The sequence below is a fragment of the Somniosus microcephalus genome, chromosome 2 (assembly GCF_052327205.1).
Source record: "Somniosus microcephalus isolate GS21.2 chromosome 2, FLI_Smic_1.0, whole genome shotgun sequence".
NCBI classification, from domain to species: Eukaryota; Metazoa; Chordata; class Chondrichthyes; order Squaliformes; family Somniosidae; genus Somniosus; species Somniosus microcephalus.
The window spans coordinates 52,778,754-52,804,632 of NC_140988.1; the positions used below are offsets into that span (position 1 = coordinate 52,778,754).

The following is a 25,879-nucleotide window of genomic DNA, read 5'->3' on the forward strand; positions in this document are numbered from 1 at the left end:
AACTGAACTGGATGTAAATTTAGGTCCCACAGCATAACTAACGAGCAGGAAAATGTACTTAGAGCTTTCCAGATAATTTGACGGTCTGACTGTTGTGGGAAAGTAAATGTTTACCCACACTTTCTATTGGTATTCCCAATGTTTCTTCTCTTGTAAGAAATTTTCAGATTCCAGACAAAATTAATCCTTAAATGTATTATAAAACAAAATTAAAAAATTATGGTTTCACTCAGCACTACTCTCAAAAACCCAATAAAGAATGAGCAATTAGTTTAGTCATCCTAATTGCTGCTAATTTCCACGAAGCTAAATAAGCTTGCTGTACTGACCTAAGGGCCTTGATTTTAACACCAGCCCTTCCCCATGCCCCCCCCTCCACCGGCAGCAAAGGGTTGGGCGAGGGGTTAAAATCCTAAAAATCGAAATCCCACGTCCAAGCCACCGCGTTCTCGACTCAGTAATATTAACCGCAGGGATTCAGGTCCTGGATGAGGTTTCCGCTGCAAATCTGGCAGGAGCCTACTTAAGATTCAAAAGTTGTGGCCCGATGATGTAATCGGCACAGCTAGGTAATTTGAAGGTCCACACAGGGGGAGTCCCATGCTGTCTGCTGCCTGGCAGCAGCAACAAAGCAGGAGGCGGCGGCGACTGGCCAGAAGAGACCCAGGTAAGTTTTAAAACTTTGCCTGGCTTTTAACTCCTTGTGGGTCTGGGAGGAGCAGGAATGTTCCCCACAGGCCCTTCAAGGCATTTTTAGGCCTCCCCAACTCCGGCATTCCCCTGATCTTCAGGAAATCACTAGCCCCGGCATTTCCCCTATCTTCAGCACTGACATTCTCCTGATCTTCGAGGAAACCCCAGCACAGCAACCCCACCATCTCTCATGAAGAGGAAACCCCGGCATTCCCCCATCTTCAATCAAGAGGATACCCTGGCCTGCCCCAGCCACCGCATTGCGAGGGGATCCCCTTCATCTACTGACTACTGGAAACTGTTCCCAGATTTCCACACCTGACCGCCGGCCAGTAGTCAATCTGTCCATGTGAGACTCTGCAAATATTTAATCAAATGAGGCCTTGTTGGTCAGATAAGGCCTCTATGTCCCCGACCATGCCGAGTTCATCGCCTGCTACCTGGCTCCCCCGCACCCTTCCCGCCTCCCTGTAAAAATCAAGGCCAATATCTGTATTCCAGATAGAGTAGCTACTTTTATCTGCCAATACTGGATGAGTTTTGTAAGTAACACTGAGAGCATAGTGATTATATGACCAGCCACTAGGTAGCTGCAATCTTATCTTGTGTTATGACAAGAAGAATGATCTGATCTTTGCAGGGGGCTGAAAGAGGAATTCTTACCAATCAGTTGCTGATGTCAAGCTGGTAGCTGTGCAGTAACCGGCTTCCTGATCTTCAGAACATGAGTCCAGTGTGAGAGATGCCACCTAGTAGAGAGAAATACCATGTAGTTTAGCTTCATGTAGCCTGACAACATTCTTAACCATTTCCCACAGAGGCCATTCCAGAAGTTTCAATGTTTGCAATGCAAGAAGGACTAAACTGCTTTGCGTTCTCATAAAATTTCTAGTTAATTGTGCATAGAAAATTTGAAACAATGGGGGTGAAATTGGTCTAGGCCAGTAGTGCAAAACAAGCTCATAGCGAATTGGCAGCCCGTTTTACACTGCACACGATGAAAATTGTGCGTGGTGTAAAATGGATTGCCAAGTCACTGTAAGCCCATTTTGCAGTACCAGTAAAGACCAATTCCACCCCCAATTCATTTCAGTAAGTCAAATCATTACATATAGTTACCTATCAACAATTAAATGTTGTGAAAAACATGTAAAAGAAAGGCCTATGCCTTCCATTTACCTTTATAACTGATTTAAAAATTCTAAACTTATATATATTACAAAATGTGTGTTTATATATTATTTATAAAATAATTAACGGTGAGATGGAATTGTAATTCAGCTGGGACAGAAACTGGTGATGTCACACTGGAAAAGTATAACTTAAACAGTTTCTTAATGTCCCTAAATGAAACTTTAACCCTCATAGTATTTATTATTTAATACTGCAGTAAAAATAAAAATTGTTTTTTGACACTTATATCTTGGTCACCTTTGCAGTGTCTTTAAGGACTACTAGAATTGTTGCAGATTTGACTCCATGTTGTAACATTGTTAATGTTAAATAATATCATCCTCTGATTCAGAAATAGGGATAGTTCTCTTTTGCCAATAAATACATAATTATTTGAAAATAAAACCGACTCCAAACACTGGACATTTGAGACCTACTGACTATGAAGAAAAAAGGGTCATCTGGTTCAATGTAAGCAGCCTAGCCCATTCTAGTACAGTACGTAGTGTGTGCTGAAGATTTAATTGAAATCAGCTGGTCTTTGCTTCAAGAAACTGGTTTACGATTGAGGCCTTTAGTTGTGTTTGTTTAGCATTTAAAGAATCGCATAAACAGTGAAAACTATTAGCATGACAGTTTTATATTATAAATAGATAGATCTTGAGAATTTTCTATGCTTAAAATTGATTTCTCTCAGCACTTATAATAGAAAACTGTTTAAGTTCCCTGTGCAATCTCTACAATTTATTTCCCATTACATACCATGTGCTGACATATTTTGTTAGCTCAAACAAGCCTGCATACTGAATAACAGACAGTCTATTATTGTAACTCTTTTTTCACTCTGAATTTCTTTTATTTCTTTCAGCACAGGAACATATTAGTGTTCTCTAACTAAGATGGAGCGATCTTAATGTCACCTTGAGTGACTGCCTGTTACTGATTTAGGGATTCAGCAGTGTAAAGTCAAGTTTAGCTGTGAAGGTTCATTACCTTTTTGTACATTTGTCGCTTCAAGTCTCTTTCTATGTGCTTTGTGCTAAACATACAAGAGCAGGCTCTCAAAACCATGTAGATAAATCCAGTGGCATAATAAATTGAAATTCAGTCTATGGCATATGACAAATAGATTACTGGTGAGGTTTTTGGTAAATTATGAGGCAAGGTTTATGCAGTAGAAAAACCACAAATAAAAAATAGTTGGTTCAGTCGACCAGTTTCTTTTTGGAGAAGGGGAGAGAGGAGGACTGGTGTAAATGGAAAAAATTTCAGTTAAATTGTGGTTTCACAATATTTGAGATAAGCATGTCAGGGTGAGCAAATGCCATTCAACCCATTTAGTTCAGCTTGTCATCCAGCTCACATTTCCTAACCATCTTTTCTTTTCCTCTCCCCACACCCCATTACTGCATTCATCACTGAGTTATCAATTGACCCAGTTTCCTTTTGAATGCATCAACTAGATCAATATTTATTAGAGTTAATGTTCTGCTGTCGGTGTTGTGGTGCCAACAGTACATTAGTGTTCTCCTCCCAAAAGGCGAGACATTGAAGGTGAAACTGTAGGAATAAATGCCTGTATGATTAATGTGCCAGTTTCAGGAGGAATTATATGCCACACTCTGCAAATCAATGATTAATTCAATTGCATTTTACAAATGTTATCCATTGGTTATATTGTATTATAAAGATGGGGAAAAGAGGGGAAAGAATGATGCTAGAAGTCTACAGCATCTGAAAGTGGCTAAGAGGTGTAAGTTTACAACTGTGTGATAATCAGTGTAACACCTGACATTCAGTTGGGGAATTTGAGATTTTGTTTAAAACATGGATGTAAATACTTCAAACCATACTCGCAGGAAGCTTTAGTCACCACTTGCCAGGCTTCCCGTTTTCTATTTTTTACTTAACTTGACAGTGCTTTAAAAAAACACCTGAGCTTCTGTGGCTGACATTTTATTTTGTAAATAAATTGATTATCATTTAAACACGTTCAATGTATACTGCTTGTGATATTTACCTTTCTTACATATCCTAGCACATTTCTGGACTTTTCTACAGATTTTACACATCCAAATTTACACAAAATTCAATATGCAATTGAAAAGAATGCCTGAATCAATGCCGAAAAACATTCGTAAATTTGCATGTTGCCTGTGAGTCCGCTTATTGTTGAAATTTGGCTAAAATAACTTCATCTGTGAAGAACTATTATTCGAAATGCAATCAGGGAAAATTATTCCTGAAAAGGATCAAAATGCACATTTACTGGGACAAAGAGCTATTTGGTGAGGGCTATGGAGTAACCGGCCACAAAGAAACAAAGAAAAAGGACAAGCTGGAGCTGGAGGGATAAACATAGATGTGTTACTTGCAAGTTAGTGAGTTGTTTTATTTTACATCTCATCAAAACTGGAGAGTAACTCGCTCCTGTGGCAATTTCAGCCTGCAAAGGACATAAGGGAAGGTAAAACAACAAAAGGCCTTTCTGCCCATCAGACATGTTCCTTAATCAACCTGCTATGGATGGATTAGGACTTTGTCAGCTATGAAGATACCTACTTACTTTCCTTTCCACTGCTCACGTGAATACCTGAGGTTGGAGATTTTCCTTCCATTTCTCTGAATTGGACACAAACTCAGATGCCAGCTGTGAAAGCACCATATGTAAATCCACTGTGCCATCTAATCCCATTACTGATTTTCAGTGTTGTGGACTAAATTTTTTTAGTGTGCAGAAATGTCCATGATTTGCTCATGTGCAACACAATTATTCCTCATGGTTCCCCCAGTTGCCCAAGTATGGGGTGATGTGTATCATTTAATTGTAGTGTAATCAGTGGTATTGATTTGATTTAACGAGATGGGATTAATTAAAAATGTCCTAGTAAAGGATCCCCTTGGAATGAGTGACCATAACATGGTTGAATTCCATATTCAATTAGAGGGTGAGACGGCTGGATCTCAAACAAGCGTGCTAAGCTTGAATAAAGGAGACTATGAAGGTATGAGAGTGGAATTGAGTAGAGTGGATTGGGAAAATAGATTAAAGGGTAAGACGATACATGATCAGTGGTGTACATTTAAGGAGTTATTTTACAACTTCCAAAAAAAATATATTCCACTGAGAAGAAAAGGGTGTAAAAGAAAAGACAGCCATCCGTGGCTAAGTAAAGAAATTAAGGATAGTATTCGACTAAAAACAAGGGCATATAAGGTAGCCAAATCTAGTGGGAGGATAGAGGATTCGGAAAACTTTAAAAGACAGCAAAAAATAACAAAAAGATTGATTAAGAAAGGGAAGATAGATTATGAAAGTAAATTAGCAAAAAATATAAAAACAGATAGTAAGAGTTTTTATAGTTATATAAAAAAAAAGGGTGGCTAAAGTAAATGTTGGTCCCTTAGAGGATGAGACCGGGAAATTAATGGTGGGAAATATGGAGATGGCAAAAACACTGAATGAATATTTTACATCAGTCTTTACAGTAGAAGACACTAAGAATATCCCAACACTGGACAAACAGGGGGCTAAAGGGGGGGAGGAGCTAAACACGATCAAAATCACTAAGGAAGTGGTACTCGGTAAAATAATGGGACTCAAGGCGGATAAATCACCTGGACCTGATGGCTTACATCCTAGGGTCTTGAGGGAAGTGGCGGTAGGGATTGTGGATGCATTGGTAATAATTTTCCAAAACTCCCTGGATTCGGCAAAGGTCCCGGCAGACTGGAAAACTGCAAATGTAACACCCTTATTTAAAAAGGGCAGTAGACAGAAGGCTGGAAACGATAGACCGGTTAGCCTAACATCTGTGGTAGGTAAAATTTTGGAGTCCATTATTAAGGAGACAGTAACAGGACATTTGGATAATCATAATTTAATAGGACAAAGTCAGCATGGTTTTATGAAGGGGAAGTCATGTTTGACAAATTTGCTGGAGTTCTTTGAGGAAGTAATGTATAGGGTGGATAAAGGGGAACCAGTGGACGTAGTGTATTTAGACTTCCAAAAGGCATTTGACAAGGTGCCACACAAAAGATTATTGCTTAAGATAAAAAATCACGGGATTGGGGGTAATATTCTGGCATGGATAGAGGATTGGCTATCTAACAGAAGGCAGAGAGTTGGGATAAATGGTTCATTCTCAGACTGGCAATCAGTAACTAGTGGTGTTCCGCAGGGGTCAGTGCTGGGTCCCCAACTCTTTACAATCTATATTAACGATTTGGAGGAGGGGACCAAGTGTAACATATCAAAGTTTGCAGATGATACTAAGATGGGAGGGAAAGTAGTGAGTGAGGAGGACATAAAAAAACCTGCAAGGGGACATCGACAGGCTAAGTAAGTGGGCAGAGATTTGGCAGATGGAATACAATACTGGAAAGTGTGAGGTTATGCACTTTGGCAGGAAAAATCGTAGAGCAAGTTATTATCTTAATGGCAAGAAACTGGAAAGTACTGAAGTACAAAGGGATCTGGGGGTCCTGGTGCACGAAACTCAAAAGGTTAGTATGCAGGTGCAGCAAGTGATTAAGAAGGCCAATGGAATGTTGGCTTTCATTGCTAGGGGGATAGAATATAAAAATAGGGAGGTATTGCTTCAGTTGTACAAGGTATTGGTGAGACCGCACCTGGAATACTGCGTACAGTTTTGGTGTCCATACTTAAGAAAGGACATACTTGCTCTCGAGTCAGTACAAAGAAGGTTCACTCAGTTAATCCCGGGGATGAGGGGATGGACATATGAGGAGAGGTTGAGTAGATTGGGACTCTACTCATTGGAGTTCAGAAGAATGAGAGGCGATCTTATTGAAACATATAAGATTGTGAAGGGGTTTGATCGGGTGGATGCGGGGAAGATGTTCCCGATGATGGGTGAAACTAGAACTAGGGGGCATAGTCTTAGAATAAGGGGCTGCTCTTTCAAAACTGAGATGAGGAGGAACTACTTCACTCAGAGGGTGGTAGGTCCATGGAATATGCTGCCCCAAAAAGCTGTAGAAGCTACATCATTACATAAATTTAAAACAGAAATAGGCAGTTTCCTAGAAGTAAAGGGAATTAAAGGTTACGGGGAGCGGGCAGGAATTTGGACATGAGTCTAGGTTCGGATCGGTCATGGCCCTGTGGGTAGCGGAGCGGGCCCAGGGGCCGTGTAGCCTGATCCTGCTCCTATTTCTTGTGTCTAATTCTGTTAGATTCAGGAGATGGTTCTGTGATAGTGGATTGGCGGTTAGGATCAGATCAGCCATGATCTTATTGAATGGCGGAGCAGGCTCAAGGGGCCGATTGGCCTACCCCTGCTCCTATTTCTTATGTTCTTATGTTCTTATGTAAAGGGTAAATCATGGCAAGACAGCTTGGCCCCGTGGCATGCTCCTCCTGCGCTATGTGGGAAATCAGGGACACTTCCTGTGTCCCTGACGACCATGTGTGGGGAAGTGTATCCAGCTGCAGCTACTGACAGACCGCATTGCGGCGCTGGAGCTGCGAATGGATACATACTGGAGCATTCGCGATGCTGAGGACATTGTGGATAGCATGTTTAGGGAGTTGGTCGCACTGCAGGTAAAGGCTGCACAGGCAGGAAGGGAATGGGTGACCACCAGGCAGAGTAGTAGGCGCAGGCAGGTAGTGCAGGGGTCCCCTGTGGCCATCCCACTCTCAAACAGATATACCAATTTGGATATTGTTGAAGGAGATGGCTTATTGGGGGAAGGCAGCAGCAGCCATCTTCTTGGCACCGTGGGCAGTTCTGTTGCACAGGATGGGAGGAAAAAGAGTGTGAGAGCTATAGTGATAGGGAATTCTATTGTAAGGGGAATAGATAGGCGTTTCTGCGGCCGCAAACGAGACTCCAGGATAGTATGTTGCCTCCCTGCTGCAAGGGTCAAGGATGTCTCGGAGCGGCTGCAGGGCATTCTGGAGGGGGAGGATGAACAGCCAGTTGTCGTGGTGCATATAGGTACCAACGATATAGGTAAAAACCGGGATGAGGTCCTAAAAGCTGAATATAGGGAGGTAGGAGCTAAATTAAAAAATAGGACCTCAGAGGTAGTAATCTCAGGATTGCTACCAGTGTCACGTGCTAGTCAGAGTAGAAATAGAAGGATATTTCAGATGAATATGTGGCTAGAGGAATGGTGCAAGGGGGAGGGATTCAAATTCCTGGGACACTGGAACCGGTTCTGGGGGAGGTGGGACCAGTACAAACTGGATAATTTGCACCTGGGCAGGACCGGGACCGATATCCTAGGGCCAGTGTTTGCTAGTGCTGTTGGGGAGGGTTTAAACTAAAATGGCAGGGGGTTAGGAACCTGTGCAGGGAGACAGAGGAAAGAGAAGTAAGGATAGAAGCAAAAGACAGGAAGGAGAAAATCAAAAGTGGAAGTCAGAGAAATCAAGGGTTTAAATCAAACATGGCCACAGTAAATAATAATTCTAAAAGGTCTAAGAGTGTTAAAAAAACAAGCCTGAAGGCTTTGTGTCTTAATGCGAGGAGCATTCGTAATAAGGTGGATAAATTAGCTGCGCAAATAGATGTAAATGGATATGATATAATTGGGACTACGGAGACATGGCTCCAGGGTGACCAAGGCTGGGAATTCAACATCCAGGGCTATTCAATATTCAGGAAAGACAGGCAAAAAAGAAAAGGAGGTGGGGTAGCATTGCTAGTTAAAGAGGAAAGTAACACAATAGTAAGGAAGGATATTAGCTCTGATGATGTGGAATCTGTATGGGTAGAGCTGAGAAATACCAAGGGGCAGAAAACGTTAGTGGGAGTTGTATACTGTGCCCCCAAACAGTAATGCTGAGGTTGGGGATGGCATTAAATGGGAAATTAGAGACGCGTGCAATAAGGGCACAGTAGTTATCATGGGTGACTTTAATCTACATATAGATTGGGCTAACCAAATTAGTAACAATACTGTGGAGGGGGAATTCCTGGAGTGTATACGGGATGGTTTCCTGGACCAACATGTCAAGGAACCAACTAGAGATCAGACCATATTAGACTGGGTATTATGTAATGAGAAAGGATTAATTAGCAATCTTGTTGTGCGAGGCCCCTTGGGGCGGAGCGATCATAATATGATCGAATTCTTCATTAAGATGGAGAGTGAAGTATTTGACTCAGAGTCTAGGGTACTGAATTTAAATAAAGGAAACTACGATGGTATGAGGCGCGAGTTGGCTTGGATGGATTGGGGAACGTTACTTAAAGGGTTGACGGTGGATAGGCAATGGCAAACATTTAAAGATCATATGGATGAACTACAGAATTTGTTCATCCCTGTTTGGCATAAAAATAAAACAAAGAAGGTGACTCAACCGTGGCCAACAAGGGAAATTAGGGATAGCATAAGATCCAAGGAGAGGACATATAAATTGGCCAGAAAAAGCAGCAAACCGGAGGATTGGGAGCAGTTTAAGATTCAGCAAAGGAGGACAAAGGGATTAATTAAGAGGGGGAAAATAGAGTATGAGAGTAAGCTTGCAGGGAAATTAAAAACTGACTGTAAAAGCTTCTATAGATATGTGAAGAGAAAAAGATTGGTGAAGTCATGCATAGGTCCCTTGCAGTCAGAATCAGGGGAATTTATAATGGGGAACAAAGAAATGGAAGACCAATTAAATACATACTTTGGTTCTGTCTTCACAAAGGAGGACACAAAAAACCTCCCAGAGATGTCAAGGAACATAGGGTCTAATGAGAGGGAGGAACTGAATGAAATCAGTATTTGTAGGGAAATGGTGTTAGGGAAATTGACAGGATTGAAGGCCGATAAATCCCCAGGGCCTGATAATCTACATCCTAGGGTACTTAAGGAAGTGGCCCTAGAAATAGTAGATGCATTGCTGGTCATCTTCCAAAATTCTATAGACTCTGGAACAGTTCCCATGGATTGGAGGGTAGCTAATGTTACCCCACTATTGAAAAAAGGTGGTAGAGAGAAAATGGGAAATTATAGACCGGTAAGCCTGACTTCGGTAGTAGGGAAAATGGTAGAGTCCATTATAAAAGACGTAATAGCAGAGCACTTGGAAAACAGTGACTGGATCGGACAAAGTCAACATGGATTTACAAAAGGTAAATCGTGCTTGACTAATCCACTGGAATTTTTTGAGAATGTAACTGGTAGAATAGATAAGGGAGAACCAGTGGCTGTGGTGTATTTGGACTTTCAGAAGGCTTTCGATAAGGTCCCGTATAAGAGATTAGCATATAAAGTTAAAGCACATGGGATTGGGGGTAAGGTACTGACTTGGATAGAGAACTGGTTGGCAGACAGGAAGCAAAGAGTTGGAATAAACAGGTCTTTTTCCAAGTGGCAGGCAGTGACTAGTGGGGTACCGCAGGGATCGGTGCTAGGACCCCAGCTATTCACAATATATATATTAATGATCTGGACGAGGGAACTAGATGTAATATCTCCAAGTTTGCAGACGACACAAAGCTGGGTGAGCGTGCGTGCTGTGAGGAGGATGCCAAGAAACTCCAGTATGATTTGGACAGGTTGGGTGATTGGGCAGATGCATGGCAGATGCAGTATAATGTGGATAAATGCAAGGTTATCCACTTTGGAGGCAAAAACAGGAAGGCAGATTATTATCTGAATGGCAATAGATTGGGAGAAGGGGAAGTGCAACGAGACCTGGGTGTCCTTGTGCACCAGTCACTGAAGGTAAGCATGCAGGTGCAGCAGGCGGTTAAGAAGGCAAATGGTATGTTGGCCTTCATAGCGAGAGGATTTGAGTACAGGAGCAAGGATGTCTTGCTGCAGTTGTACAGGGCCTTGGTGAGACCACACCTTGAGTATTGTGTGCAGTTTTGGTCGCCTTATCTGAGGAAGGATGTTCTTGCCATGGAGGGAGTGCAGCGAAGATTCACCAGACTGATACCTGGGATGGCAGGAATGACGTATGAGGAGAGATTTGGTCGATTGTGCTTATATTCACTGGAATTCAGAAGAATGAGAGGGGATCTCATTGAAACTTATAAAATTCTGACAGGACTAGACAGACTAGATGCAGGAAGGATGTTTCCGATGGCGGGGGAGTCCAGAACCAGGGGTCACAGCCTAAAGATAAGGGGTAAGCCATTTAGGACAGAGATGAGGAGGAATTTCTTCACCCAGAGAGTGGTGAACCTGTGGAATTCTCTCCCACAAAAGGCAGTTGAGGCCAATTCATTAAATATATTCAAGAAGGAGTTAGATATATTTCTTAAGACTAAAGGGATCAAGGGATATGGGGAGAAAGCAGGGACAGGGTACTGAATTTGGATGATCAGCCATGATCTCATTAAATGGCGGAGCAGGCTCGAGGGGCCGAATGGCCTACTCCTGCTCCTATCTTCTATGTTTCTATGTTGTATGTTTCTATGGTTGGTGCTTGCTTTGTCACCCTGCAGTGTTCATGAACAAACACTATAAAACATGCCAGACAGTGTACATCAAACCCCCAGTACCTCAGCCAACTGTGGGCACTGAGTATACATAGCTCTAAAAACTCAGATTAAAACTGTGCACACTAGAAATGGGACTGAAATTTAAAGAAAAGGTGCATAATTAAGAGTCAGCCAATAGAAACAAACAATTGGAGGTTTGGACAGTTCTGGGTGTTCTCCATCATGGGTACAACTCAGGTTAATGGCCGCTATGCGCATAGAAAAAAATGCACATTTAAATAACTTTGTAAATGGTGGGGGGGCACGAACATGCCTGTTTACTGCTCTTCATAAAAAGTGCACTAATTACAGAATAGAGAATCGTACTAGCTGTGGCAGCATGACACAGCGGGGTCGAGTTTGCGCTTGTTTACGCCAGTAATAGCAACGCAATCTGGTTAGAATCGGCCGAACCAGTGCAAAAGATCAGGGAATTTTAAATGTAAGTGAGGTACACCCAAAACCACTTACATTCGTGTTTTCTGCGATCTTTTATGCTGGTTTACGATTCAATCTGCTAGATCAGGATTCAGCCACGAAACTGGCAACACCCCAGGTCGACAGTGCGAGACTCTGCAGATTGCGCTGATTAGGGACAAGTAGGCACGTTTTTAAAGATTTTTTTATATCAAAAAATATTTAATTTACTAAGAAACTGACTAGTGTACACCAATGAAAGTTGTAAATGGTTCAGTGTAGTTTTTCAAATCATTTTCAGTGATCTTAAATCAGGTTACTCACAGGTGGAGGACTGGACACTTAATAAAAACTTACTTTTTGTGATAAACCCATTTTTAACTGCATTAATAAAACTGCACCAGGTTACCACTCTTAACTACATCAATGAATACTTTTTAATGGAAAGAAAAAAAATAAGCGATTACATTCAATTACGCTGCCCGATTCGCTGGTTCATGGAAGATTTTGGGTTTGTGATTATGCAAATGTTATATCAGAAACTTGAACTGTAAACTAACCAACACAATTTCAAGCATATTTTGGGTGTATTGTCCCGATTACGCCAAAAGCAGAAACATTTAGCTCAACATTTGCATTACTCGTTGAGAGCTATCTGCGAAAGAATTCACCTGTGGTCACAATTCCACTTACTGTACACACAGCTCTGCTCGCTGTGGTGGGATCTGAGCACAGTATGCACTGAAGCCCCTTTGCCGCTGCTCTTTTGATGCTTTGGCATGTTGTAACTCACTCATTTTTCAAAATTGACAGTTTAATGCTTTTCCCATCTTTCCATGAAAATTCCCATATGAAAGCATTGAAATTCTGTGGTTTTACTATAAACGGTGTGACATCTGGGCGATATATTTCCGATGTGTCTGCACACTGAAGACACACATGGCTGATTAACCGAACCAAATGGCTCTTTCGTAACAGCTTCAAAATTGTATTTCAAAATGGTGTTGAGGGATTCAGGAAGTTATCTAGACTACTAAAATCACATCTATCTCGCAGCATGTCAGATTTTACCCTCAGTTTGGCCAAATGCAAACTGACAAAAACGCAGGGTGCATATGCATCTCAGGGATAAATTCTCTCTATATAGCGCCTTTAACGGAGCAAAACATCCCAAGGCGCTCCACAGGAGCCTAATCAGACAACGTTTCCTAGCTTGCATCATCAAACTCAGGCTAGGGCTATCAAACAATTAAAGGGGAAATTTAAAGGGGCACCATCTTCGTGATGAACTGTTTGGCAGATGTTCTTTCCTTTGTTTGCAAACACACAATGCAACGATGTAAATTGTGTCAAAATGCATCATCGTGTTGTTTCACATGACATCATCATTATGAAAACACTATTCTTCTCCCTCTCCAAAAAAAAATATTTGGCACAGGGTTTTTGGTTAAGGCAGTACCGTTTGTGTGCACGATTATTCATCTGGGCAATCAGGCCACCAGGGAGTACACTTGTTGAGTTTGAGGGTTTGACCCTGGTGTGAAGGATAAAATTGAATCAAGAATTGATTTAGTCAGAATAATCTGGGCTTTGAATTGGCTAAAACATCAACCTTTAAAGCAATTCTCAACCAATTCATCCCCAAAATTGAGAGTAGGACGTAGAAATTAGTCAGCGTCTGGTTTCCGGTGTGAGGGCGGCGATGCAGTCGTAACGCCAGCCTGAAACTGGGCCTCAGCTCTCATTTCCATAAACTGGGTGAGTTGGCGACGCCTGTTGCCTGGCAGCTCACCCTTGTGCAGGAACCGATTTTGGGCCGCCTGCCTCACCGGCCCTCAGGTAAGTACCAAGGGGGAGAGAGGGGGATGGGGGAGGAGGAGGATAACAGAAGGGGGGTGATCACGATGAGCAGGAGTGCTGTGGATCTGGTTGGAGCATTCTTGCTCCTCCCGGCTCCACATGAATTCTGAAGAAATATATTAAAACTTACCATTTTGGTGGCAGCCGGTTTCTAGGCCGCATTCACACCAGGAAAACCTGAGCGGAGCAGGCCTGGCAGCTGCAACCGTGAAAAATTGGTCACTGTTGCCCGTTTTCCATCCGCAATGATGACCAATCCCTAGAAGTCAGCAGTTATTGAATGAGCTTAAGTTTATGGAGGATGCGTTTTAAGTGCATATTTTAGATCACTATGGTTAATATTGCAGTAATAAAGCTATACCTGATGTTTGAGCAGCTTAATTACTGTAATATTGGAATTATTTTCCATGTACTATTGCCTGAACTGGGAAAAAAAAAAATTGGTCAACCCAGAGAGACAGAAAATTCCCTCGACTTGTTGGCGGCTTAAGGGTCAAATATGGAATATATTTGTAGTGCCCTAGCTGCAATATATATGGCATCTTATAAGCAGGGACTGCAACAACAAAGGCTTAATTACATATAAGAAAACATAGGCCCGTATTTTCCGATCCCTATGGGTGTGTACGCACAGTGTGCACACCCGTAGGGACATCGGAAATGCCGGTTTCAGGCATGCGAAGTGCATGCGCTGAGAACCAGCATTTCCGATCTGTCAAGAATCCTCTTGACAGATCCTCCACCTGCCCTAGAGAAGGGCCTCTGTGGTGGGAGAGTTCCGCTTTCTGCAGAACCTCCGCCCGCTGAAATCCCTTAAAAATCTTACACCCGGTAAAAGCAGGCGTAAGGCCTGCTTTTACCAGCATAAGAGTTTAAAAAAGAAAAAAAACATTTCCACTCATTTATAATTTTAAAATACTTTTAAAAAAGGTAAGTTTATTTTTAGCCCCGTAAAATGTTTTAATTTTTTTTTCAAAAAATTAAATTTTTGTTTAAAATATTTAATTTATTGTAATTTTAACTTATTTTAAAAATGTGATGGTTTTTTTAAAATGTATTTAATGTTTTGATGTGTTTTTGGGGTGATCTCTATTCATACTTTTGACAGGTCTACCTGTCAAAAGTATGAAGGGAGATTCCCTTCTCCTATTGGCTCGCCTGGCCCACGTGATCCCAAGGACGCTTGCGAACTGCCTGTGCTCCTGGGATACGTGGGTCCTGCGCATTTCCACTGTGGAGAGACCCAGGAGCGGAAGTGTCCGGACCTCGGGAGCCCTCAGGTAAGTGCATAGATTTTTTTTTAGATCGGAGGCATCCGCACGCAGGAAGCCTCCTATCGGAAATTACGGGCCTATAGAGTGAAATGAGAGGGTCTATTTTCCAAGCTATGGATATAGATTAGATGCTTTCCCTCTATAGAGCAAGGATCCCCCCTGTTCACTTTTTAAAAAAGAGGCTGAAAATTGGTAATTACTAGGGCCCGGGAGTCTTCCTGGGGGTTTCGTCAGTCTCCCATTGTATCTCCAGTGGGAGCCTGCGCAACTCCCAGGGAAATGGCAGAGAATCAGTCACAGCCTCCGCAATTTCTGGGAGTTTCCTCAGTGAAAGGGTGGGCCTTAGGGGTTGCAGCAGGACTACACGGGGGTCGGGGGATGGCGGGGGAGTGTTGGTGGCAGGAGGGAGAGGGTAGTTTTTGCTCTTGCTCCACATTCGGGACCTGGTGTTTGTGTGGTGACCAGTGACTGTGCATATGTGAGCCACTAAGGTTGAGTCCAGGCTAGGAAAGTGGCCAGAAGAGGAGCCTAAAAGGTTTACAAAACATTTCATGCATTTGCCCCAGCCTCAGTTGTTGAGTATATTCAAGACAGAGATTGATAAGACTTTTGGGGGGCGATTTTGCCAGCCCTGGGGAGGCGGGTATGGAGGCAGGACTACCAGGAAAATGGCAGAATTTGGGGGAAGGTGCCGAACCCGCCCCCAACCTGCCTCCATGCCATCTTCCCAGGAGGTGGGTAGCCGTCCCGCACCGGATCCCGTCTCCTTGGAGGTGGGAAGGGATTAAAGCCTATTAACTGCCTGTTAACAGGTAGTTAACAGGCATAAAATAGGATTATCCCCTTTTTGCCCTCACAAGTGCCAGCTTCCCGAAGACTCCAAAACCTGCCAGGTCAGTGAGGCGAGTACTGGGTCTGCGGGGGTCGGGGGGTGCAAAAGTGTGCTGTGAAGGTAAGTGATGGGTGCAAGTGTGTAGAGGTGAGTATCTGAGGTAAATGGAGAGTGTTATTAAAAGTGTACTTACCTTTGTTTCTTCCTGCAGGCTTCAGTCGGTGTGTATGCGGAGTGTCTCGCACCTCCGCGGTAGAGATGACAGATGGCCGTTGCATTCTCCAATGCAACAACCATCTCATTTCTGCAAAAGAAAGATGTTTGATGAGGTCTTGAATTCAAGACCTTGTCAAACTACAGAGACTGTCACTGTTTGACAGCTTCACAGAGCTGTCAAACAGTGACAATTCATCTGTCAAAAATTTTTGACAGATGAAATGTCATACGTTGACATTCTCTGCAACCGGCTTTCCCTTAATTGGCCTGCTAAGCTCGCTGGGCGGGCTTAGCAAGGTCAATCAAGAGAAAATAGCGTGTATAGTGTTGAAGTCCCGCCTCCAAAAGCTCCCCATTGGCAAAATCACCCCCTTGGATACCAAGGGAATCAAGGGATATGTGCTCAAATCCTGGAGTGAAGCTTGATCCTACAATCCACTGACTCAGAGGTGAGATAAATGAGTATTGTCTCCACCATCATCCAAACCATGCTCAAATATCAGATCCTCTGCCAGAGTTTGTTTAAAACTTTGTGCTGTTGATAGCATACTTGTCGATATGGGGATATGTGCCATGCAGTGGGAGAATGCATGTTTACTGTCAACTTTTACCCAGTGATGTACTGCAGCTCAATCTCTAGTGGTTATTAGTGCTTTAAGTCTTATTCCTGGAAGTACATATTTGTAATGCAAGTTAATTCACAAAACAAAGTTTAAGTTTCTCTTTTGGTCATTAACTGCTTGTTAAACAACAATTGATTTAAAACATGCAAATTCAAAATATCTTGTTCTTGTTCAATTCTCCAGTTTAAAGTTGGCATATGGCACCACTGGAAATCAGCAGGGTTCCAGTGGTGAGCAGAGCAGCACATAAAAGGAATGTGTTGGTGAACAGCACGTATATTGGATACTGTGAAGGAGCACAGCCTCAGACTATAGCCGGGGCTTTTGTTGCCTCCTTAGGCAGGCACTTGTGCAAGAGAGGTATTAACGTAAGATTGGCACTCATACCTATACATAGCAATGTAAAGTATTTGAGTGTCGTACCCAAATATACCAGCGTAATATAACTGACAGCGTTACTCAGTACTTACTCCTTGGCATTTTTCTTCAAATCAGATACTGTGTTTTGCAGATCTCTCTAAGTGCAGCAGGTTTTGGAGACTGCACTGGTCTCCCATGATTGCTTCCCATATCTGCTGAACCTCCAGTTCGTGATGATTTGCCCTTTTGACCCATTCACTGTCCTCCTACACTATACACAATAATCTAAGGCCTCATAAGTAAAGTGGACCTTTCTGTGCATTACCTTGTCCATCAGTGCTTCAATCTGTGCATGCTCCAGTAGTATTGACACTGAGAATATTTTATAGTGCCTATTAAGGTGTTTAATGGGCGGCTCAATACCATTATTGCAAGTTCTTTTCTGATTGGCTGCTCAGTTATTCATTAGTGGTAACACGCCTGAGTTCCAAAAATGTGCAATGTGTAAATCTGTGATAACAACAGAAAATGCTGGAAAAACTCAGCAGGCCAGGCAATATCCGTGGAGAGAAATTAGAGTCAACGTTTCGGGTCAAAACCCTTTATCCAGACTAAAGAGGCACAGGGAATGAAATAGATTAAGAGGCCGGGCTGGGAGAGAACAAAAGAGAAGAGACATTAAGAGGTATTCAAAACGAGACGAGATGGTGATAGGACTAGTGGAGACAAAAGACAGCTCTAGATTAGGTGTGAAATGCGCTGGCAGAATGGGAGACAGCTGCCATGTGGGAGAGAAAAAAAAGGAAAGGGGGGGGGAAACCAAAACAAAGGTGTGGATAAAAAAATAAGTGAAAATGTAATAGGGGCCGAGGTTATGATCTGAAATTGTTGAACTCGATATTGAGTCCGGAAGGCTGTAAAGTACCTAATCGGAAGATGAGGTGCTGTTCCTCGAGTTTACGTTGAGCTTCCATGGAACAATGCAAGAGGCCAAGGACGGTGAGGTCCGAGTGGGAATGGGGCGGTGAATTAAAATGACCGGCGACCGGAAGCTCGGGGTCACCCTTACGGACTGAACGGAGATGTTCTGCAAAGCGGTCACCCAATCTGCGTTTGGTCACCCCAGTGTAGAGGAGACTGCATCGTGAGCAGTGAATACAGTATACTAGATTGCAAGAAGTACAAGTAAATCGCTGTTTCACCTGGAAGGGGTGTTTGGGGCCCTGGACAGTGGGAAGGGGGGAAGTATAAGGGCAGGTGTTACATCTCCTGCGCTTGCACGGGAAGGTGCCAGGCGAAGGGGAAGGGGTGCTGGGGATGATAGAGGAGTGGACTAGGGTACCTCGGAGGCAGCGGTCCCTACGGAATGCTGAAAGGGGAGGGGAGAGGTAGATGCGTTTGGTGGTGGGATCACTTTGGAGGTGGCGGAAATGGCGGAGGATGATCCGTTGAATGTGGAGGCTGGTGGGGTGAAAGGTGAGGACAAGGGGAACCCTATCGTGGTTCCGGGAGGGAGGGGCTGGGGTGAGGGCAGAAATGCAGGAGATAGAACGGACACGGTCTTGGGCCGTGTCAACCACGGTAGAGGGGAATCCTTGGTTGAGGAAAAAGGAGGACATGTCGGAAGCACTGGTGTGGAAGATGGCATCGTCGGAGCAGATAAATCTGTGAGTTCACTACAAAAAGGTTTAAAAATTAGTGCACTAAAAACAAATTAAATCCCAGGAGTCACCATGGGATCCAGTTCAGTAAGTTTGTTACTTACCAGTCCAGCCCTTCTAGCAACCACAGTGTGAAACTGTCCATCAGAGACCCTCTTGGTCATCATCAGTCTGTGTGCCCCACTTCCAAGGTTGAAGGAGAATTTTATCTTGCCTTCCACTATTTCCAGGGCCAGGAACTCGGCCTTGTTTCCTGTCTGATTGTCGTAGTTATACATTAACAGGGAGTTTTCTTTAATGGTAGAAAATTTGATATAGATGTAATTATTGTTTGGATCCAGACTAGGGAACTCCATGTACGACAGCTCTTCAAACCCGTAACTGTTCAGTTCGCAGTGCTTTCCAAAGACACCTGAAACAACAAAGTAATCAGTGTAATTGATTCAACTATTGCCCTCTTTTACTAATAGATTTTAGTACACTTGAATTATTCAAAAAAATTAAAAGAAGGAACTGTACTACTGGTAGCTCTACATGAGCTTTGGAAGTCACAAAATAACAGGCCGGAATTTGCAGTTGGAGGCGTACCTCCGGAGTACGCCTCCGAACCGAAAAAAAAATACAAATCTACCTGCTGGCTCCCGGGCTTCGGAGACTCCAGGTCTCGGGCCTGCAGGCCTGTATAAAGGATCACAGATCTCAGGGACGCAGGCCGTTCGGAAGCATCCCTGGGATCACTTGGGCCAGGTCCTCTAATCAGAAAGGAGGATTCCATTGCTGTCATTTCCGAATGGAATCCCCTAATGACAAGCAATGGAATCTCCAAATCATTAAAGAATTTAAACAATTCTAATAAAAATAAATGTACCCATTTTCACATTTAATTAAAAGACTCTTTAATGAAGCATTTACAATAAAAATTAAAAATTAAATTTTCAAAAAATAATTTTAAACATTTTAATCTGGCAAATTGGGTCAAAATTTACATAAACTAATTTTAAGTGTTTGCATATGTTTTTTTTATTTTAATTTAACCCATACGCTGGTAAAAGCAGTCCCTACACCTGCTTTTACCAGGCATAAGAGTTTCATGGGCATTTGCTGGGCAGTAGTTGGGCAGATAGCCCCACTCTGCACCAGTGAATGTGTTTTTGGGTCGTAGGCGGACGATCTGTCCAGGTGAGCCCTGACAGATCGCAAGTTCCGGGTTTTCGCGATTGCGTTGCGCATGCGGAAACTCTGAACTTTCTGGGCCTTTTACAAGGCTTACGATGGCGTACGCTGTGTGTACGCCATCATGGAAACCGGGATTTCAGGGCCATTGTCACTCTGCCTTTATTGCACTTGCACTACCATTTTTTAATGGCCAACCTTGAACCTGAACTGAACTAAATTGGGGAAAACTCAGGTGTTTTTAAACTAATCTGAAATTAACTAATTTAGCCCATTCACATAGCTCTGCCCCATGCATAAAATCAGAGAACGCAAGTTTCCTGCATTTACACCAGTTTTGACACCCCATATTTTAGGTGTAGCAGGACCCAAAGTCACTATTTCTGGTTTTTATTGTAATTTTTTTAAATTTCTCCTCACTGAGACCTGCATTGTAGTTTTTATATAGTTTTGAATGCTTAGAACCAGTCACATTAAAAAGAGAAAAGCTTCTACAATTACATTTTCTTAAACATGTTGTACCTATTGTGCATAAATGATGGTTTGATGGCTTCAAACTTTAATTTTCATAACATTAATAAGATAAAGAAGGATTTAAAGAAGATGGATGATATCGTTTTTACATGTTCCTCAGGCTCCAATTGTTTCTGCTGAATTCTGCTTGTTTTACGCTGGTTTTTATGTTCAGTTATATGCTCAGGAAATTTCAGCGCAAATTGCCGCTGGCAAAATGAACGTAAAAACCGGTGTATCTTTTGGCTTGTAGCAGAAATCTGTGGCCCAGTTACTGTTAAACAAAAACAGTTTCTGGATTAGTCTAACAGGGAAGGGGTTGCTTCATGTATGTGTCTGGAAAAAAGATTTGTGATCCTCTACCTTCGTGAAATAAAACCAGAAAATGTTGGAAATGCGTGACACGTCAATCAAAACTGTCCTGATGAAGAAGGGACCTATCTGAAATATTACCCAATTTTTCTCTTTCATGCGCTGATTGTTCTGCTATTGCCAGCACAATTGCCAGTGGTTTTCTTTTTACCTCTTCTGCCTTTGTAGATAGAGTGGCAAAGTCAATGCCAGGGAATGTGAAAATATACTTTTTAATGTCATTCAATAATCAATTGAAACAAGCTTCATTTATTTACACTCTATCTCACAGCCACTGAAACATCTACGAGATAGTGAGGTAGTAGTTTTAACAACAGTTGAACATTTATAAAGATACCTCATCAAATGGAGATGTATAAAGAATAAAGGCCTAGAAATTGGGTATAGGCCCGCTTGGAGCGTTAGAATTGGCGCTGCGCAAATTTTATAGCCAGACGCAACTTATCGCCACCTCACGCGATATTGGGTTGCAGCGCCCCTAAAGGTGATTGAGGCGCAAAATCAGGCGTTACACAGGACTCCTAAGGCGCTAACCTGGCGGCGCTACTCAATATTGGGGCGGGCGGGCGCAGCGCAGGTGCTGTCAATTACCGATGACCACGAGACTTTCAGGCGCCGGCCAGCTCTTAAAGGGGTGGGTCAGTAAGGATCAGCAGCCACACTCTGCGCCTTGTAGGCCTCAAAATCAGAGCTGGCCATTCTGTGGCGTTACAAACTTTGAGAAGATGGAGAGGGTGAGGCAGAGAGCGGAGCGCTTTACCAACGGGGCATTGGATGAATTGGTAGGCGCAGTGGAGCGCCGGCGAGATGTGCTGTACCCCGACAATGGCAGGAGGCCTAATCAGAAGGAATACCGAAGAGCTTGGAGGGAAGTTTCTCAAAAGGTCAACTCCAACAGCATGGTGACCAGGAGCCCTGTGCAGTGCAGGAAGAAATTCAACGACCTCACTCGGGTCGTGAGGGTGAGTGGTGTTTCGGCAAACTTCTTCATCCCTCCATCTGCACCTGACTTTATGGCCAGAGGGTGCGCGATGCCCCATTGGCCATCTGTCGGCAAGCACCCATGGCCCTTTCTGGGAACACACATGCACATTAAACTCACGGCATGATGTAAGGGCTATTCCACCATGGGGGGCATGAGATGACAACTCAGGGCATGATGTAAGGGCTATTCCACCATGGGGGGCATGAGATGACAACTCAGGGCATGATGTAAGGGCTATTCCACCATGGGGGGCATGAGATGATAACTCAGGGCATCATGTAAGGGCTCTTCCACCATGGGGGGCATGAGATGACAACTCAGGGCATGATGTAAGGGCTATTCCACCATGGGGGGCATGAGATGATAACTCAGGGCATCATGTAAGGGCTCTTCCACCATGGGGGGCATGAGATGACAACTCAGGGCATCATGTTTCATCACTTCCCGTCCTTTCTCCTGCAGGCCAAGCTGGCGAGGAATCACAAGGAGCAGCTTCGCACCGGAGGAGGACGTCCTCAACTCCAGACTCTCACGGATCTCGAAGAGAGAGTCCACCAGATTGCTGGAGGCTGTATGATTGGTCCTGTCACCACTGGAGCTGCCGACCCCATTGCGCACAGCGATGGTAAGGTCCTCACAGGAGCTGTCTCCTTCCACTTGTTCCCCCCACCAGCATGCTTTTTCACTCTGGACCCATGTCATAGCATTGCAGCAATCTTGCATCCCTTGCTGCCACCCTGTCCTTTCACTAAAACCACTCTTCAACCTCCCTGCTTTCAGATGCTGCATCACCAGCTCGGGAGCCGGGCCCTCAAGCTGCCAGTGCCACTGCCTCCGGAGGCGGCGAGCAGGAGGAAGCCGGAACAGCCGTGCCAGCCTCAGGGGAGCCAGCCCATCTGAAGACTGGGGATAGTAGTTCCCTGGAGGGGAGGGGGGGTGGTCTCTGATGAGGGACCAGTTGCAGGAACGCGAGGGGGTAGGGAAGCTCGGGGGCCGTCTCCCCGGAGGGCGAGGCAGGCCATGATGACTGCTGCACAGAGTGCAGAGGAGGTGCGTAGCCTTTCAGAAATGAGCGCCCAGGCTCGGCTCAGGCGCACTGAGCTGATGGCTGCAGTGGGGAGGATGCCTGACTCCATCGACACACCGGCAAAGAGTGTGCAGGACTTTGGGGCAGCAATGGAAGGACTGTCCAGGGCTTCGGGGCAGCAATGGAAAGGACTGTCCAGGGCTTCGGGGCAGCAATGGAAAGGACTGTCCAGGGCTTCGGGCCAGCCCTGGAAAGGTCTGTCCAGGGCTTGACCGAAACAGTGGAAAGGGCTGTCCCGGCCTTGTCCGAAGCAGTGGAAAGGACTGTCCAGGGCTTCTCTGAAGCACTGGCACCTGCCACGCAAGTGCTCAGTGCTGCCACGCAGTCACTTGCTGGCCTCCTGCACACGCAGATTGAGGCCACGCAAACACTGACTGCTGCCACCCTAGCTGGATCAGGCAGGATTACCCGGGGCCCTTGCAGCACCACAGCAGGCCATCAATCTGTGGACCAGCCGATTGTGGCGCATGCTGCGGTGCTGCCCCGTCAGAGTGCCAGTGTGTCGGCCGACCACGGAGCAGGTGTCCGCTCTCAGGATGTAAGCATTCCTGATGCCACCGCTGGCACGTCTCCACTGCAGCTGCCACCACCTGCAGGACAGACTGCTTCCAACCATGCACAGTTGGAGCAGTCAGCATCCGGGCCCTCCAAGCCCAGAGGTCGTCCAGGCCGTCCCTCAGGGGCTTCTGCGCTTTCGGACACTCAGCAGGCTTCCCCCAGCCTTGACGCAGCCACTGGGGTCCAATTACGGAGGAGCTGCAGGGAGGGAAGGGGCCGATCTCATAAGAGAAGTAGATCTCCATCAAGGGGTAAAGAGTAGAGGGAGCTGTTGAGACGTCTCATTTGTAGAATTCAAGGCCGTCTACACCTGCTGTGAATGTTAGTCATGTTTTGGGTAGTGTCGCGGGTTTGCCAGACAGTTATGTGTTAGTTCGTTAGTTATGCTTTCTGTTGCCATTGCATTGTCATGCTGGAAGGAAGCACTTTTTGGAAAATAAAGAAAATGTTTTATTTACACTGGAACTCGAGACTATTTACAAGCATGGTGGCCTTCATAGGCTTTGGGCGAACTGGAGGGCACTGTTCCAATTACACCCAGCATTCCGTCAGAGAGGCCTAGAAACCGAGTCCTTATGAGCCTCTGACGGACGGCCTTCCAGTTTCTGGACCCCTCCAGTCTTCCTCCTCCTCCTCCTCTTCCTCCTCCTCCTCGTCCGCCTGCTCTGCTGGACCTTCAAGGTCGGCTGCATTGGCTGGGTGCGTCGGATGGCCAGGTTGTGGAGCATGCAGCAGACCACGACGATGCGCGACACTTGCTCCGGCGAGTACTGCAGGGCGCCCCCGAATGGTCGAGACAACGGAACCGCTGCTGAGCACACCCATTGTGTGCTCCACAATGTTCCTGGTCGCCTGATGGCTGGTGTTGTAATGCTCTTCTGCCGGGGTGCTGGGCAAACGGAGCGGGGTCATGAGCCATGGGCAGAGAGGATAGCCCTTGTCACCAAGAAGCCAGCCTCGTGGGTGAGCCAGGGCCTCGAAAAGGTCAGCCACTTGAGGTCTGCTGCCAGGGAATTGGCGTTGACCGCGATGATCATCTGCCGGTGGTCACAGACCAGCTGCACATTGAGGGAGTGGAACCCCTTGCGGTTGTGGAACTCTTCGGGATTCTGTAATGGCGCCCGCAAAGCACGTGTGTGCAATCAATAGCGCCCTGCACCATGGGGAAGTCCGCTATAGCCGCGAAGCCCTGTGCGTGCTCCCCCTGCTTCTCCAGGGTCAAAGGGAAGGTGATTAATTCCCGCCTCCTTCTATATAGGGCAGCTGTAACTTGCCGGATGCAGCAATGCACTGCAAATTGAGAAATATTTGCAATGTCCCCAGTTGCTGCCTGAAACGAGCCGCTGGCGAAAAAGTTTAGGACAACAGTGACTTTGACGGCCACTGACAGAGAGGTCCTGCACCGTAACCGCGGCTGCAGATCTTCAGCAAGCAGGTGGCACAGCTCAGTCACCACATCCTTTCCGAATCGGAGCCTTCGCATACACTGCTCCTCCGACATGGTAATGTATGACACCTGCTGCCTGAAAACCCTGCAGCGTAACGGTCGCATTGGCGATGTCCATTGCCCGCCTCCTTCTGGCCATTCCCTGCCCTCTCTCCCTCGCCTCTGTGCCCTTGCCATATGTTCAGCTAGCAGGACGTTCCCCTCCAAAGCAACTCCCATTATAACGTGAAAGAGGTAAGACGAGAGTAATATCGCACCAGCAAACTGTTGTTGACAGGGCTGAAGGTCCAAAGGCACCGCTGCTCAATGAAAAGTACGCTCTCCCACTGAAGGTCAGCCAGTCTCTCCAACAAACCAGCAAGATGCCCACCCAAATGGCTGCCGCTTTTATACTAGTGCAGTCCCCTTTAAATAGCGCCCCCCCTAGCCCGAGAGGACTTGGGAACGTTCCAGCAAGCTGTCACTATTAGCGCCAGGCGGAACGGAGGCGGGCGCCACTCAATTTCCGGTCCGGGGCGCCAAAAAGGCATTGCACACTGAAATGATGTCATGATCTGCCTGCGCCCGCACTTCTCGGCCTCTTTAGGCGCTAATCGCTGGCGCAACCAACCGAATTTCTCCCCCAAAATGTTCTATGTTGCTATGTGTGAGGTGGAAGCAACAAGGTATTTATACTTTCACCAGACCCGTGTAAGGCTTGTTTATATCTCTATATATTAAAGACCTCTTCCGTCTGTCTTTCTGTCTGTCTGTCTGTCTGTCTGTCCGTCCGTTCTCTTTACGTTTGAAAGTTATAGAGCGTACCGACGCGCGCGTCACGTCAAAAGAAAGCTTACGATTACGGACCGGTCATAGGCGTATTTACGTTTCGGCCGAGACAAAGATCGCGCCCGCGGTATCCAAGAAACGTTCAACATTCCGCTCATTAGGCATCTCATTAGCGACCGTGTGACATCGAGGTCGACCAATCGTACGGCGGGTTCCTGGCGCGTGCCTGGCGTCGTGCCATCCTACAGTTGAGTGTTGAGTGACTTGACGATTGACCAATCCTACGCTTCGGTGACCTGACGGTCGACCAATCGGTGCGTGTGTGGGCGGGCCTTATCGTTCTGAACGAGGTGAGTGGCCGCCATCTTGATTTTTCACGATTTTTTCCCCACACTTTCTGTGTGTTAGG

The 25,879-nt window shown here is 45.1% G+C and overlaps 1 protein-coding gene across 2 annotated transcripts in view; it reads right to left on the minus strand.

Moving 5' to 3' along the window:
* The window catches only part of fat4 (FAT atypical cadherin 4), a 434,764-nt gene that overhangs the window by 27,033 nt on the left and 381,852 nt on the right, over window positions 1-25,879 (minus strand). For both annotated transcript variants that reach the window (XM_086009513.1, XM_086009521.1), the window contains exons 12-13: window positions 18,672-18,979; window positions 1,357-1,442 (exon numbers count right to left, since the gene is read on the minus strand). In XM_086009513.1, coding sequence (XP_085865639.1) covers window positions 1,357-1,442; window positions 18,672-18,979 — 394 coding nt within the window. The remainder of the gene's footprint in view (window positions 1-1,356; window positions 1,443-18,671; window positions 18,980-25,879) is intronic.